Below are 16,962 nucleotides of genomic sequence, written 5' to 3'. Positions count from 1 at the left end.
TTGGCTTCCCGTCTACTTGCGGTATGACTGCTGTTCGTCTCGAAAGAAATTTTGTACAAAGAAAATAAAAACAAGTCTGAATTTGCCTTCTTGTTCGTTGGCTCTTTAGTTGATTAAACTGAATTTAAATTTTAAACAATGCATTGTAAGCAAAATCTATAATAGAATATACATTTTGGAAGACTTATTGCGTGGACCCTGAGGTCCACGCAGAAAATATATAAGCGAGGTTAAACCGGATGCAATGGGGAAAATTCATTCTGCGCATGAGCTAGCCTGGTTCCTGTGCGTAATGGGTAGCTCAGGGAACCAGACTAGCACACGTTTATCTGAATCGGGATCGGGATTCCATGCCGTATGTGTTCATAAGTTCAAAGGCGCTGTAATTGTAATGTTGTCGGTAAACAGTACAGAAACAAAGTATTCCTTTTAAAGAAATGATTGGCATGTGATATGAACTATCAGTATTATGAAATAAGTTAATGTTATGCCGAAACTACAACATGCATCAAATAGCATAATTTGCAATGGTTTGTTGTTTTCCGAATACACAATCATGTAACTTAACTTTACGTTTATGGTAGGCGAGGCTAGAGTACTTCTCGATTAAATTTTTTAAAGCATTTAAGTATGATTGAATAATTATGTCCCTGCATAAAAGTTTAAATCTCAAGAAAAATACATCAAAATATGAAATTTTTAATTTACACAAAGCTGTCACTGCATCATTAACAAAGTAGTGCGAATCGTAATGTGTGCGCAAATAGTAGAATTCATCGAATGCATGATACTATACATGCAAACTTCATTTATAGATAGATCATAATTATTTTAGAAGTATGAACCCTTTACATTCTGAGATAAAAAGTCAGGGCTATACATAAATGTATACGTTATACAACGTACAAATTTCGTGGTTAAAAGCAGAGGGCTAGAGTCGGTGGAATCTCTGATTATTTTAAGGCTTTCACGTTTTCGTTGGAAACACTGCAAATGGTCCACGTATTGTAGTCCTTTTTTAAAGGACAGCAACTTGTACATCATATTTATTATAAACAATCTTATCGACTGAAGAACCAAGTTAAATGTTAACGTCATGTTTTCCGGCTTAGTTGGAATCAGGCTTGGGGTGAATTACATTGTAAAATAATGCATTACATTACCATTACTTCATGAATTAGGGCATTAAATTACCATTACCATTACTTAATTTTCTTGAAGTAATGCATTATATTACAATTACATGAGTAAAGTAATGCATTACTATTACTTTGTGAAAAGTCAATAAGTTTTAATTTAAAACCTAAATAAAGAGTTTTTGTAAATATTTTATAAATAAAACATGCTCAAAATATTTACAGGTTCATGTTCATGTTCACTATCAGGTTCAAATTTAATGACTTATACAAGATTGCTGTTGCACTTGTAGTTCTCAAAGTAAGGTTGGTCCCGTAACATTTACACGCTAATGGCGGAGTTGACAATCTCTGTTATTTATGTCTCTGATTTTTGGAGAATGATTTTTAATGAAAGGAACGGTTGTATCGTAATTCGTGTAGGTGATGCACGAGTTTACAAAAAAAGTAATAATTGGCGAAAGGATTTTTTTTATTGCCTATTAATTTTGCATGAATCGCAAATGAAGAAAATCGTGTCAGATAATCAAATGGCGACCTTGACAAATCTTTTTATTGTCAAAGTTCTTGGAATCTTATTATAAAAAATATTTCTAGCGTCAGGTGCCTGTGTTTGTTATCGGTATACAAATGTTCACTTTGTGTGTTAATTCAGCAGTTTTAGAGTTTTCGGGGTTTTCATAAAACTTTTATTACGGATATCGTCCGACTTGTCGATTTTCCCTTGGATCACAAAATTAAATGAATCTAATGATTAAAATTATCTACTTTGATATAGTTGTTTGATTTTCCCGGTTAGTAGTAATTTTTAAAAATGTTCCTTGGGGTCTTATTTTACATAATATACCGTTTTGTCAATTTTCTACAATTATGAAGGCCGGGATTGAGTAAAATTTAGACAAAGTATCAGACAATTGCAAAAAAGCCGAATTAACATAGATTGTAACAACTAATTCAAACTCATAAATTTTGGAAGCACATTCGAGGAAATCCAGGACAATTTCAAGACCCCGTCTTTCAGTACTCTCGGTACTTTGATTGTGAATGAGGCCACTTTATGTTTTTTCATTATAAAATGAACAGAAATTGGTAAACCATCGATAAATTATCGAGAAAGTGATGATGTGTTCCGTTTAGAGAGTCCCTTTAACCTCGTATACCATGATGACCGTAGTCGTCGGACGACGATCTTGTAGTTTTCAGCACGTGTCAATTACTGTTCAAGTCCACGTGGTACAAATAAACGATATAAGATTATTCCGGTATATACGACCCTTTAATTTCCGGAGCTCATAGTTACGTTAATTAGGTATGTGAAAGGGATTTTTATGTATTTCAACTATTACAATCAACGTATTTCTTATTTCCTAACGATACAATAGGTAAATCTGAAGTTATTCACACATTGTGTTTTGAAATATGCAAACCCCGCTTGCTCCTCAACGATACGTCATTTTAATTTATTGGACTGTGAATATAAAATCGATTCGTAGTGTTATCACAGAAAATGTAATTTACATATATATACAATACATATAAAGTTTGTTTGCATTTAATACATACACACAGTTTGTTTTCATGCAATACATACACACAGTTTGTTTTCATTCAATACATACCGACAGTTGTTTACATATAATGTAATGTCATACACACATGCAGTTTGTTTACATATAATACATACACACAGTTTGTTTTCATTCAATACAATCACCCCTGTGAATGTTATTGTCACTTAAATTTTAGACCACGTGGTTTTATTTGACCCTTTCAGTTTCGCAGTAAAAATCGTGCCTCGTGTTTATAGTCTAGTTCATAGAATCTATAGGTACTATAGTAGTCAAATATCAAATCTAGAGGTTTATTGATTTTAAACTTTATTTTCATTAATTGGTGAATAAAATGTGTTCAGAAAAAAATGTGACAATACAAAAATAGTTTTTGTCAGCTGTTGCAACAATTAACATGCTAAGTAGAGATCCCCCCTGAGGATTAATTTTCGATCCGCGCCTGACCTAGTAATAGCATCAATAGTGAATCAAACTATACAATTTTATGCAGAATGTTCCTTGAAAATGACTCGATATACTAAGTTTTAATGCAAAACAGACATCCATTAATTTTTAAAACATGGTATTGCACACCACAAGCATCAAACATGGATATAATTTTATTAAGCCACGCAATGTTTATTACCGTCTTCCTTGGACTAATTTACAGTCTCCGGGCTGTGCACTTCCTCTCCTTTGTGATTGGTAGAAAATACATGATGTGAAAATTTACATTTATTTCATTGGTTGATATACTGTTCGGCACAAAGGAGATAATTTTCTGATGATCGATTTTACGTACGACTTAACAATTTTCGTAGATTTCAAATCTTTTAAAAAAGTGAGAAAACGAAAGAACCATAAAAATGGCTCTTAGTGAAATTCAGGCTTTCATTTTTCTGTTAACTAGTTGAAAGCATTATTCTGTAACATCTCTTGAAATAATTTGTTCTTTTCTTTTTGTTTTGATTATACAAATACCAATGAAATTGGATACGGTATGGCTAATATCAGTAAACAAGTTTGTATATTAGATACGGTGAAACTAATATCAGTAAAAAAAATATCAGTAACTAGACACGATCTCGTTGCGAGCAACGAGGAGGTCTTCTGTCTGATTTTAGAACTTGAGATTTATGTTCGATCTTGATTTTGCTATTTAACAGTTAAAATGATTTAAAACAGGAAAGGAGGGTCTACAATTTAAGGGCCAGATACTATTTTGTTTTAGGTATAAGAGCTTTGTTCAACAAGTGTTTAGAAATTCGTCACTGTTCTTGAGTTATCTGTGAAAAACGTTTAAGGGCCGGTCCCTTATCTCCTTATCGGGGCCACTGAACCAAATTTTTAAGGTTGCATGTTGTTAAGTACATCATTTTGAGCATCTTTTCTTTTAAACTGCATTTCAAAATATTTTTCCTTTCTGAGATATACGTGATCAAAGTTTTGGACTTTTGAGCCCTAAAAACCCCTAATTACGTAACACATTAGAAAATCATTATGTTGTTAGGCTACATAAATGTAAGATATAAACATATTTGCTTTTATAATCTATTACAAATTATCCCTCGGTAAAGAGCTATAGGAAAAAGACTTTAGAGCCCTCTATTCCCTAATATTAGGGGCCAACCCTTTATCTTGGTATCAAATGAAAGGTCATTTAATTATAAAGACATTTTGTTCAACAAGTGTTTGGAAATTCGTTACCATTCTTGAGATATCTGGGAAAGAATGTTTTAGGGGCCGGTCCCTTATCGCCTTATTGGGGCCGTTTAACGAAATTTTGAAGATTGAATTTTATTTAGTATATCATTTTGGGCATCTTTTCCTCTATACTTCATTTCAAAATATTTTTCCTTTCTGAGATATCGGTGATCAAAATTTTGGACTTTTGGCCCCTAAAAACCCCTAATTACGTAACCCATGATGAAATCATTACATTGCTTGGATACATAATTGTAAAATAAACATATTTGCTTCTATAACCTTTCACAAAATATCCCTCAGTAAAGGGCTACAGATGAAAGACTTAAGAGTCCCTTGGTTCCCTAATTTGAGGGGCCAGCCCCTTTTTCTTGATATCAAATGACCCTGACTGTCTGTTGTGGTACCCCATGGATAGAATGGTTCCCTGGTAGTAGAGGGAGGACCAGTGTAGGTAAACCGGAGTTTCCCGGCCTGATTGACCACCACTACTCTATGGGCGTCCCAGTCTGACACACAGATATCTAGGTTCCTGTTCCCACTGATGTATTTAAAGTAACCAGATGAAAAGAGAGATTGTCCTTTATCATCATACTGAATACTTTGTTTCTCTGTGGAGCCAGAGTAACACACAACTTTTGTTTGTTTATCATCACATAAAAATGGCTCTTAGTGAAATTCAGGCTTTCATTTTTCTGTTAACTAGTTGAAAGCATTATTCTGTAACATCTCTTGAAATAATTTGTTCTTTTCTTTTTGTTTTGATTATACAAATACCAATGAAATTGGATACGGTATGGCTAATATCAGTAAACAAGTTTGTATATTAGATACGGTGAAACTAATATCAGTAAAAAAAATATCAGTAACTAGACACGATCTCGTTGCGAGCAACGAGGAGGTCTTCTGTCTGATTTTAGAACTTGAGATTTATGTTCGATCTTGATTTTGCTATTTAACAGTTAAAATGATTTAAAACAGGAAAGGAGGGTCTACAATTTAAGGGCCAGATACTATTTTGTTTTAGGTGTAAGAGCTTTGTTCAACAAGTGTTTAGAAATTCGTCACTGTTCTTGAGTTATCTGTGAAAAACGTTTAAGGGCCGGTCCCTTATCTCCTTATCGGGGCCACTGAACCAAATTTTTAAGGTTGCATGTTGTTAAGTACATCATTTTGAGCATCTTTTCTTTTAAACTGCATTTCAAAATATTTTTCCTTTCTGAGATATACGTGATCAAAGTTTTGGACTTTTGAGCCCTAAAAACCCCTAATTACGTAACACATTAGAAAATCATTATGTTGTTAGGCTACATAAATGTAAGATATAAACATATTTGCTTTTATAATCTATTACAAATTATCCCTCGGTAAAGAGCTATAGGAAAAAGACTTTAGAGCCCTCTATTCCCTAATATTAGGGGCCAACCCTTTATCTTGGTATCAAATGAAAGGTCATTTAATTATAAAGACATTTTGTTCAACAAGTGTTTAGAAATTCGTTACCATTCTTGAGATATCTGGGAAAGAATGTTTAAGGGGCCGGTCCCTTATCGCCTTATTGGGGCCGTTTAACGAAATTTTGAAGATTGAATTTTATTTAGTATATCATTTTGGGCATCTTTTCCTCTATACTTCATTTCAAAATATTTTTCCTTTCTGAGATATCGGTGATCAAAATTTTGGACTTTTGGCCCCTAAAAACCCCTAATTACGTAACCCATGATGAAATCATTACATTGCTTGGATACATAATTGTAAAATAAACATATTTGCTTCTATAACCTTTCACAAAATATCCCTCAGTAAAGGGCTACAGATGAAAGACTTAAAAGTCCCTTGGTTCCCTAATTTGAGGGGCCAGCCCCTTTTTCTTGATATCAAATGAAAGGTCATTTAATTCTTAACACATTTTACATAACATGTTTTAACAAAATATTTTTCAGATAAGAGATAAACAAAGAAAACCAGAAAAAATAACGACTTTTTTAAATCTTAATTTCCGGGTCCAGGCGAGCTTCAGCGCCTTTTGAGTCAGACAAAAATGAATGCCTAAAGACACATCTACAATCTTTCGACTACAATCCCTGAAAGTTTGAACTCAATATCTTCAATCGTTAAGGAGAAGATCCTAGGACAAGCCGACCCTCTAAAAATCGCTAAAACGTCAATATATCAAAAACGGAAATGACGTCGTCAAAATAAAAAATTAAGTATAAAGTTTAGATCAGTATCTATCATATCTGAAAGTTTAATAAAAATCGGTTGAGTCGTTTTAGAGAAATCGCGTGCACAAAATTTGTTGGAAAAAAAAGAAAAATAGCGAAGAAAAAGAAACAGAACGAAAACAATTAGGTCTTCCGTTGGAAAACGGAAGACCCTAAAAATGAGTGATACTGAATGCAGTTGTATTAACTTTGATTTTACTACATTGATACGACCCTTCTTAAGATATCTTTTTACTTACTACAGTCGATTTCAAATAAATAACACGCTGTAAACAATTTTCAACAAACAATTTTTAAGCACGCACGCTTCTTAGGCACATATTTAAAAAAAAAGTTTGGCACGCTATTGCATGGAGAAGAAGGCGACATTTATATAAAAAAAATAATTAAATTGTCTTTGATATATTATTGCTGTTAAGAGTTTGCTCTAAAGACGGTAAGCTTTTTTTAAAAAGCTAAACTTGTATTTTCAACCATTCAACACGTGGTTGAACACGAACGATAACTCTGTTCTGAATATTATCGTTTAATATAAAAAACCGCTAAATGGTGATATAAGACGAACTTATTAAAAGAATTTTATGTTTTAACATAAACCAAAGTAGGATACGATATGAAAAACGACCAGTACTTACGTATTTTGAGAATATTATCCGAACACTTATACTTCCGCTTGAAATTTAACAGGAACTGAACAAATCTCGGTGAAGTCTCGTGAACTTTCATTTGTATTACATACTTAGCAACGATAAAGAAAACATTCCGAACACATTCGCAGGGGTGACATTATAACCCACAGTTGTTTACATATAATGTAATGTCATACACACAATTTGTTTACATATAATACATACACACAGTTTGTTTACATATAATAGATACACACAGTTTGTTTTCATTCAATACATATAAACAGATTAACTGTTTACATACAATACGTATAATCGGTGTATATATAATACACAGACTGTTTATACAAGATATATTATTTTCTTCACTTTACCCGTGAACTGTTCAACCACAAAGAGGTTGTCTCTGGTGTCCACACATAAACCCCGTGGAGACTGTAAATGACAGTTGTAAATGTATCGAAGGAACTGTCCGTCCTGATCCAGGATGTGGATACGGTGGTTGGCTGCTGTCAGGATCCGACCCTGACTGTCTGTTGTGGTACCCCATGGATAGAATGGTTCCCTGGTAGTAGAGGGAGGACCAGTGTAGGTAAACCGGAGTTTCCCGGCCTGATTGACCACCACTACTCTATGGGCGTCCCAGTCTGACACACAGATATCTAGGTTCCTGTTCCCACTGATGTATTTAAAGTAACCAGATGAAAAGAGAGATTGTCCTTTATCATCATACTGAATACTTTGTTTCTCTGTGGAGCCAGAGTAACACACAACTTTTGTTTGTTTATCATCACTGTCCATGACAACCAGGAGGTCACCAGAGGAGGTACTACATACACCCAAAGGTCTCCACCCTTGTAGTCTGATCACTGTCTGTATCTGTGTATTCTTAACTATGTTCACAGTTCTATCTTTGTAATCAGTATAAACTAAATCCCCACTCCTTGTTGCGTGGACCCTGAGGTCCACGCAGAAAATATATAAGCGAGGTTAAACCGGATGCTATGGGGAAAATTCAGCCTGCGCATGAGCTAGCCTGGTTCCTGTGCGTAGTGGGTAGCTCAGGGAACCAGGCTAGCACAAGTTTATCTGAAACGGGATCGGGATGCCATGCCATATGCACACATAAGTTCACAATCTCTCACCAGAGGGCGTATTACGCTGCGCTACAACACCTCTGTTAACATCTACATGCCAAGAATCTTGGCAAAACCCATTCTCAATCATGATATTATAAATTATAGTTTTATATGTATTCAGTCTACATTCCGCTGTTAAAGCCTCGCTAAAAATATTGAAATAAAAAGATTTTTATTAGTAAACCACGGTAACAAACAAAGAACTATTTCTCGGAGTAATACTCCATTACCAATGTTTTCGTGGCACTACTTTTTAGACGTTCGTTAACAGAGGTATAAGTGGAGCGAAGCAGGAACGATTACTCTGGGTAGAGATTGACAAGTTCAAAGGCGCTGTACTTGTAAAGTTGTCGGTAAACGGTAGTCAGTACAGAAACAAAGTATTCCTTTTAAAGAAATAATCTACATGTGATATGAACCGTCAGTATAATGAAATAAGTTAATGTTATGCGGAAAGTACAACATGCATCAAATAGCATAAAAATTTGCAATGTTTTGTTGTTTTCCGTATACACATGTAACTTAACTTTACTTTTATAGTGGGCGAGGCTAGAGTATTTCCCGATTAAAACTTTTTAAGCATTTAAGTGTGATTGAATAATTATGTCACTGTATAAAAGTTTAAATCTCGAGAAAAATGCATCAAAATATGAAATTAATCTTAAAAAAGCTCTCACTGCATAGTTAATAAAAAAGTAGTGCGAATCGTAATGTGTAATAGTATAATTCGCCGAATGCCTGATACTTTACATGCAGACTTCATTAATAGATAGATCATAATTATATTCATCTTCCCAAGTCAAGGGTTTCTGATCCGCAAGCTATGCGGATCAAAAATCCTTGACTTGGGAAGATGAATTATTTTAGAAGTATGAACCCTTCAAATTCTGAGATAAAAAATCAGGGCTATACATATACGTAATCCAACGTACAAATTTAGTGGTCAAAAGCAGGGGGCTACAGTGGGTGGAATCTATGGTAATCTTAAGGCTTTCACTTTTTCGTTGGAAACACATACAAATGGTCCACGTATTGTAGTCCTTTTTTAAAGGACAGCAACTTGTCACTGCTATGTCCTGTGGCCAGTTCCCTGACTTGGTTTGGACTGACTTTACTAGTTCCCCCTGCAGGCTGTAGAGACTCATCATCTTATTAATTCCACACGTCCAAAATTCACTGCGTAAGTTATCACCCTGTGTCTGTATGGTGGAGATGATCCGTGGCTCATCAAGCAGTGGTGTGAGAGGAGAGGATCCAGCTTCTGAGGTTTCAACGGTATAGCCATTTTCCTCTGTTGTAATGGAGGATGCTGACAGGGAACCAAATTGTTGGTCAATTTTTTTTTCTTTGGTTATTTCTTGAGGAGTGAAGATTGGTAGAGAAACTGTGAGTTTAGGAGGCAATCTTCTGAATTCAGCAATCCTGGATTTGTAGGTAGAGACACGGCTGACATCATTGGAGACTAGTAACTTCTTCAGATCTGCAATGCTCTGTGTGATTTCAGAAATGGTGCGTGTGATTTCATCTTCCTGTTTGTTTAAGATAGCCAGGTGTTTGGAGTTCATTTCATCAAGATCAGATTTTCGTTTCTGTATAATGATTTCTATTTCTCTATGCAAGTCCTCTCCATGTTTGTCAATAGCTGCTTTTATTTTTTTGGAATTTTTATCCAGATCAGCTTTCTGAACTTGGATGTTGTTTGAAATTTCTTTATATTTAGGATAAAAGGATTTTTCTAAATCTCTTAAATCTCTTTCTAAATTTTCTTTTTTTCTTTCAATTATGTTAAGTACGTCCAAAGTGTTATGGTTTTGGTGTTGTCCAGTCGAAAAACAAAAAGAACACAGAGAAATGTCACATTGTTCACAAAATTGTTTACACAGCTCATTGTTATGTTTTGAACAGTAAGGATAATTTTGAATAGATCTTCGGTCTTTAAACGGAACCACGTTATGTTTTTTAGATAAATCCAGGTTATGTTCGATGTTTGAACGGAACAACCTGATGTTTTCTAGATTCATCCAACAAATGATGCCCAACACAAGCTTTGCAGAGATTGATCTGACAGAAGTCACAGTGTAGTGGGGGGACAGGACTATCACACACATCACAACGCACCACATCCTGGAGGTCCATGGTCAATTCTTTCATGTATGTTGCAGGGAGGACTATAAAATACCTATATAAATTACATCTATTACATTTATTTTTTACTTTTTTTTTTTAAATAACAAAGTTGAAATAAAAAATGTCTTTTCCCCTTTATCACAAAACACATTATATATATATATATATATGTGCTTTATGTATATCTTTATCATTCACTATGGGCAGGTATATGTCAATTTGAGAGTTATTGCAATGTTTGTGCTTATTATATGTATATATCTATGCAATGTGTATCGTCCCGATCCTCTCAAATTGTCGTTTAACTGCATTCCACCTGTATCTCAAACGACCGTGTAGTGAGCGACCAGCGCGCTAGTTTCCCTTCGTCATCGAAAGCAAGATTTTTGTCTTGCCTAGATGGCCCAGTGGTTAGCGCGGTGGCCGCTCACTGCTAGGAGAATGGGTTCCAGAGGTCGTGAGTTCAAGCCCCGGCCGGGGCGGAGGTGGAGCTCCAACAAGGTGAATTTCTCTGTGCTTTATGTATATCTTTATCATTCACTATGGGCAGGTATATGTCAATTTGAGAGTTATTGCAATGTTTGTGCTTATTATATGTATATATCTATGCAATGTGTATCGTCCCGATCCTCTCAAATTGTCGTTTAACTGCATTCCACCTGTATCTCAAACGACCGTGTAGTGAGCGACCAGCGCGCTAGTTTCCCTTCGTCATCGAAAGCAAGATTTTTGTCTTGCCTAGATGGCCCAGTGGTTAGCGCGGTGGCCGCTCACTGCTAGGAGAATGGGTTCCAGAGGTCGTGAGTTCAAGCCCCGGCCGGGGCGGAGGTGGAGCTCCAACAAGGTGAATTTCTCTGTGCTTTATATATATATATATATATATATATATATATATATATATATATATATATAGGATATCTTTATTGTGTGATTTTATGTTTGCTTTATCCAACGAGTTGAAATGGTGTATATATTTGCGAGGTTTGCCGAGCGAATAGAACAATTCAACGATTTGGATAAAGCAAATATAAATCACACAATTATAAATGTTCTATTTATCTCATACAATTTGATTTATATCAAGAAGCTTTTCCTTATGAGACATTCCCTTATATGACACAAATTGAATTAATATTTTTCAAAGATTAAATACGATGATGCAACGTTGTGTTTTCCGGTTATTGTGACCTTGCGCAATACAATTTAGTACGTCATTTCTGAGATAAATCTAACTGTTTTAATGTAAAGTTTCACTGAAATAAACCTTAGATAATTTTTTAACTTTATATAATTTTTCTTAGAGCTTACTCACTTGATTAAACGAAAATACTGATCAGAAGACTTGAATAATCAAGTTTGTTGACATTCATAATGTTGCGAATGCTCGTTAGTTTGAATTGACTCGAACGGGGAACAGTTGTTGATGTTTTATAAAACAAACACTAGCCTAATGATTCGAAATTGAAAATAGTGAATAAGGATGCTTACTGGTGGTGGAATAAGTCTTATAAAACATTATTTCGGTAAGTTCTTGTATATAAGCACAACTAAATCGTTCTGTTTTCATCGCATCGTCAGGATGAACTTCTTGATATTTTACGTGGTTTGCAGTTTTATAAACTACAAATTGAAAGTTGGAAGGGGGCTAAACTTGCCAAAAATCTTGACAAACAAGAAAAAAAGTCTTTGGTTATGGTTATGTATAACTTTGCAAAAAAAAAGTGGGGGGGTGGGGGGGGGTTGGTGGGAACCGCCCCCAGCCCCCGGTTCCGACGCCTATGCTACGCAGTTGTGTGTTTTCCTTCATATTTGTAATTTAAATCATTGATAAAGTCCATATTATATAAATTTTTGTAGTAGGTATAGTTATGTTGAAAGTTAAAGGGGTTTATAGCAAGTCTCCGAAAATAGGTCACTGAAGCGTTGAAGCGAGGGACTGTGTCAAAAGTAGTTCGGACCGGAAGTTTTTGATAAAACATCACTTACTGTTAACGTATTATATTTGGCTGTGTATTCTAATGAGCGTTTTTGAGAGAAAACGGCGTCCGCTAAATCAAGTACATCGCCAAATGTAAATTAAACGAGTAGATAAATAGGTGCATTTGAAAATGCGCTAAATCAAATCAACGCCAAATATCGTACACGCTAAATATAGTACGTTTACACACACACACACACACACAGATATATATATATATATATATATATATATATATATATATATATATATATATAGCACAGAGAAATTCACCTTGTTGGAGCTCCACATCCGCCCCGGCCGGGGCTTGAACTCACGACCTCTGGAACCCAGCAGTGAGCAGCCACCGCGCTAACCACTGGGCCATCTTGGCAAGACAAAAATCTTGCTTTCTATGACGAAGGGAAACTAGTGCGCTGTCGCTCACTACACGGTCGTTTGAGATACAGATGGAATGCAGTTAAACGACAATTTGAGAGGATCGAAACAATACACATTGCATAGATATATACATATAATAAGCACAAACGAACAGCGCGCTAGTTTCCCTTTGTCATCGAAAGCAAGATTTTTGTCTTGCCAATATGGCCCAGTGGTTAGCGCGATGGCCGCTCACTGCTAGGAAAATGGGTTCCAGAGGTCGTGAGTTCAAGCCGGGGCGGAGGTGGAGCTCCAATAAGGTGAATTTCTCTGTGCTTTATTTATATCTTTATTCACTGTGTTTTATTTGTGCTTTATTTCTCTGTGTTTTATTTATATCTTTATTCACTTTATTCACTTTGGGCAGGTATATGTCAATTTGAGAGTTATTGCAATGTTTGTGCTTATTATATCTAATTACGTCTAACGTCTGGATTCATTTAAATGACAAAGTAGGTGTTAATTAGGTATAGCGCTTGGAGATACACGGCGACTTCGAGGTATCGAGAGTAAGAAACTATAGATTGTAAACAACGGGACTGCAGTTTGACTTCGAGGGATCAAGGATATATATATATATATATATATATATATATATATATATATATATATATATATATATATATATATATATATATATATACTGAGTTTTGTGGTAGAGATGTCAACCTTTTCAAAGATTTTAACAGTCCATTTGTATATCAGTTTTTCGCCCATAGTAGCCTTTTATCTCGGAAAACCTACTATATAGTAGTCTTTCCTCTCGGGGAAAAGCTACTGTATAATAGCTTCCCCCATAGTAGGATTTCTCCCTCACGTTTTTGGTTCAGATTTTATAAAAAAAAAATATTTAAGGAAACCCAATAAGGATAAAATCAATATTTCTACACTCCGAGGTTGCATATATCTGCATTCATTTGTACAGGTAAAGTTTCGTTTAGCCGATTTATTATTTTTTATAGACAATGCTGAAAATTGAACATGTACGTGTGTTATTGAATTATACATAGAACTTAATTTAGGTAAATAATTGAAAAAAGAACTTGGTTTTACAAGATACACTCTTATATGCATAGTTCAATGTTTCGAAATTGTCGGTGAATTTTTTTTTTGAGAATTTTTGGATAAATCTATCAGTCCATATGTCTTTCTGTGCAAATTTTATCCCAGCTAAACCTCTGTTTAGAGAAATTTTGTTTCCGATGTTTCAGAGCCCGATGTTTAAAATCCACTTATAATGAATATACTGCATATTCTTTAGGGTCCAATATCTAATAAACTAGATATGACCACATCACCATATTTTCACAGTGGCAGAGACGACTCGGAAAATTTCAGCCCTCTATGTTTAAACATATTAATGATTGAATAGTGTTCAATAAGTGAGGGCTCGAATCTCAAATTCTAGAGATGACCACTTAACCATATTTTCACAATGGTAGTGGTATACCACTAGTAGATGACACTAAACATTTTAGCCCCTAGAAAGGGGCCTTAGATGTTTCCGAGGCCCGATGTTTGAAATCAAATTATAATCAATAGTGTGTTTTTAGGGCCCCATATCTCAAAACCTAGAGATGACCATATTACCATATTTTTAAGGTCATTTGAAAATAAAAACTATTTAAAAACACACACTCTCTCATATATTTCTTTATCAAAATGGTTGAAAATTACGTTTAATTCTGCTTTTCTTTTTAAATTGATGAACAAATATTTTTAAAAAGGTACGCGGGTAAATTCATTATTCTTCAAAACATTTAATCAATTCATAAGATGACTAATGATATGACAAATAACTAGAAAAATAAATCAATAAATTTTTATCAAAAAAACAAAAATAAATAACTAACAAAAGCGCACATGATATACGACCTAGTTTACTTTGCCAGTTGATTAGAAGAACAAATTTATATTTAAAAAGAATAAGTCAGCTCATCACAAGAAATATGTTATTTTTTAGATAACCTGAGCTGAAAGCTCAAGTGAGCTATTCTGATCACATTTTGTCTGTCGTCCGTCTGTCTGTCTGTTAATTTTTCACATTTTCACATCCGGTGTAGGGAGGGCCAGAAATAGGGTCGAAGTTTTATATAGGAATATATAGAGTAATCGTTAAAAATCTTCTTCTCAGAAACTAATCAGTCAGGAAATCTAAATCTTGTGTGGAAGCATCCTCAGGTAATTTAGATTCAAAGTTGTGAAAATCATGATTCCCCGGGGGTAGGGTGAGGTAAAAATGGTGGGGGGGGGGGGTGAATTTTTATATAGGAATATACATAGTACATCTGTAAAATCTTCCTCTCAAAAATTAATCAGCAAAGAAAGCGGAAACCTGTGTGGAAGCATCCCCAGGTAGTATAGAAAAGTTGTGAAAATCATGGTCCCCGTGGATAGGTTGGGGTTACAATGGGGGGGGGGGGGGGTCGAAGTTCTACATGGGAATATATAAAGTAAATCTTTAAAAATCTTTTAAGAAACTAATCAGCCATGAAAGCTGAAACTAATTAGATGTGTTCTGACTTTTTCATAACGTCGAAATAAAAACTATAGATAAGCATCGATAAGATGGAAAAGAGTCCAGGTATTTTGAAATCCGTGTAAAAGGTGTCCCAAAGTGGTGTAGCCAAAGAGTGAAATAAATAGTAATGACACAGAAATGTTAAGAAGGCGCGTGTCTTCGTTCATAACAGGGGTGAAAAAACCATGTATTTTATTTTATGGATTAATAAATGCCGTAATAACCCTTTATTATGAGAAATTAATATCATATCAGTTACAAATTATTATCACGAATGGTCCGCCATAAACATGACCGGAATGTAAAAAGGGGGAAAATCCACTAAGTAGTAGGTTTTCCATGGGAATAATCTGACTGTAATCAAAGTACTGAAAATACTGAAAAGCGCAAACCTAGCTTGGTTCTAAAGGAAATTAACTTTGAACGGGCAAGCTTAGTTAGAACGTGAGACTTATTGACATAATGTTAATTGATATCAGTTGAAAGTATCCAATGCCAGATGGGTCAAAATGGCGTTAAAGTTGCATCCATACAACTTTATCCTTATTCAATTTAATTTTGATTAAAAAATTTGGTCGAAATTACGTTTCCTTTAAATATACATGTATATTATGATTTATGATATACACTAAAGTTAATTCAAATCAAAATAAATTAACACGACTTGTAAATGGACCATTGCCTGAATCATTATAGATAAAAGCCTTTGATTTTGTTACACTTTATTTCACAAGTGGATCTTGTGTGCGACGTGTTAAGTACGTTTGTTTGTCTAATTTTTGCCCTTTTTTTTGTTATACGTACATTTTCTTTATCAGTGTATTGCATTGACCATTATGATTGATGATGTTCTGAATCTTCTTGTGCATATGTACTGCATTTAGCTGGTACATGTAAGTTGTTGTGTCTAAGTAGCAAATGAAAGCGACGTAAAATTAATGTCCAGAGATCTACTATGCAAACTTGAAGTGTTTAGTCAGTTCCTTATACATGTGCTTTGAGTAGAGCGGCAAACACCAAGAACTACATGTAGCTATTTACAAGTCGTTTTGATTTTTCTACATTTCAGCTTCTGTTTACGCGCTACATTTCCTCAAAAAGTTAGCTTTTTTAAAAGCTAACAAAGTCAGCCTGTGGAATATAAATTTTAGGTTACAAGAGACTACACAATCTATAACAAAAGGCCAAGAGGCAAGAATTTAAAATTTCAGTAGATGACTTCTTGGTAAACATAATTATAAGTCATTTTTTCATCGGATGTGTGAGAATAGAGAATTGCCATATTGCCCCTCCCCCCAATGTCCTGAACCCTTAACCCAGGGGCCATGAATTTCACAATGTAGGTAGAGGAGTTAGTGGACATCATAACCATGTATTCAGTTTTTTGCCCACATATGTGGGAGTAGAGAAAAAGATTTTCTAAGATTTAATACATTTTTACTATATGGCCATATTGACCCCACCCTAAAGCCTGAACCCCTGACACAAGGGTAATGAGTTTCACAATTTTGGTAGAGGGCTTCATGGACATTA

General features: G+C 34.7%; 2 protein-coding genes across 2 annotated transcripts in view; both read right to left on the bottom strand.

Moving 5' to 3' along the window:
• Window positions 1–5,076: 5,076 nt before the first annotated feature.
• On the bottom strand, window positions 5,077–8,192 carry LOC128186392 (B-box type zinc finger protein ncl-1-like; the record flags this gene model as incomplete). The annotated part of the gene is made up of 1 exon (XM_052856207.1): window positions 5,077–8,192. A coding segment is annotated over one exon (606 nt), but the record flags the coding sequence as incomplete, so codon positions are not given.
• A 2,023-nt stretch (window positions 8,193–10,215) lies between these two features.
• LOC128186394 (uncharacterized) overlaps window positions 10,216–16,962 on the bottom strand; it is a 33,090-nt gene continuing 26,343 nt past the window's right edge. Inside the window, exon 12 of the mRNA XM_052856208.1 lies at window positions 10,216–10,551. Within this exon, the coding sequence (XP_052712168.1) occupies window positions 10,358–10,551 (194 nt within the window). The 3' untranslated portion in view covers window positions 10,216–10,357. The remainder of the gene's footprint in view (window positions 10,552–16,962) is intronic.

This window comes from Crassostrea angulata, chromosome 5 (assembly GCF_025612915.1).
Source record: "Crassostrea angulata isolate pt1a10 chromosome 5, ASM2561291v2, whole genome shotgun sequence".
Lineage (NCBI taxonomy): Eukaryota > Metazoa > Mollusca > Bivalvia > Ostreida > Ostreidae > Magallana > Magallana angulata.
This window is presented reverse-complemented; position numbering and strand designations above follow the sequence as displayed.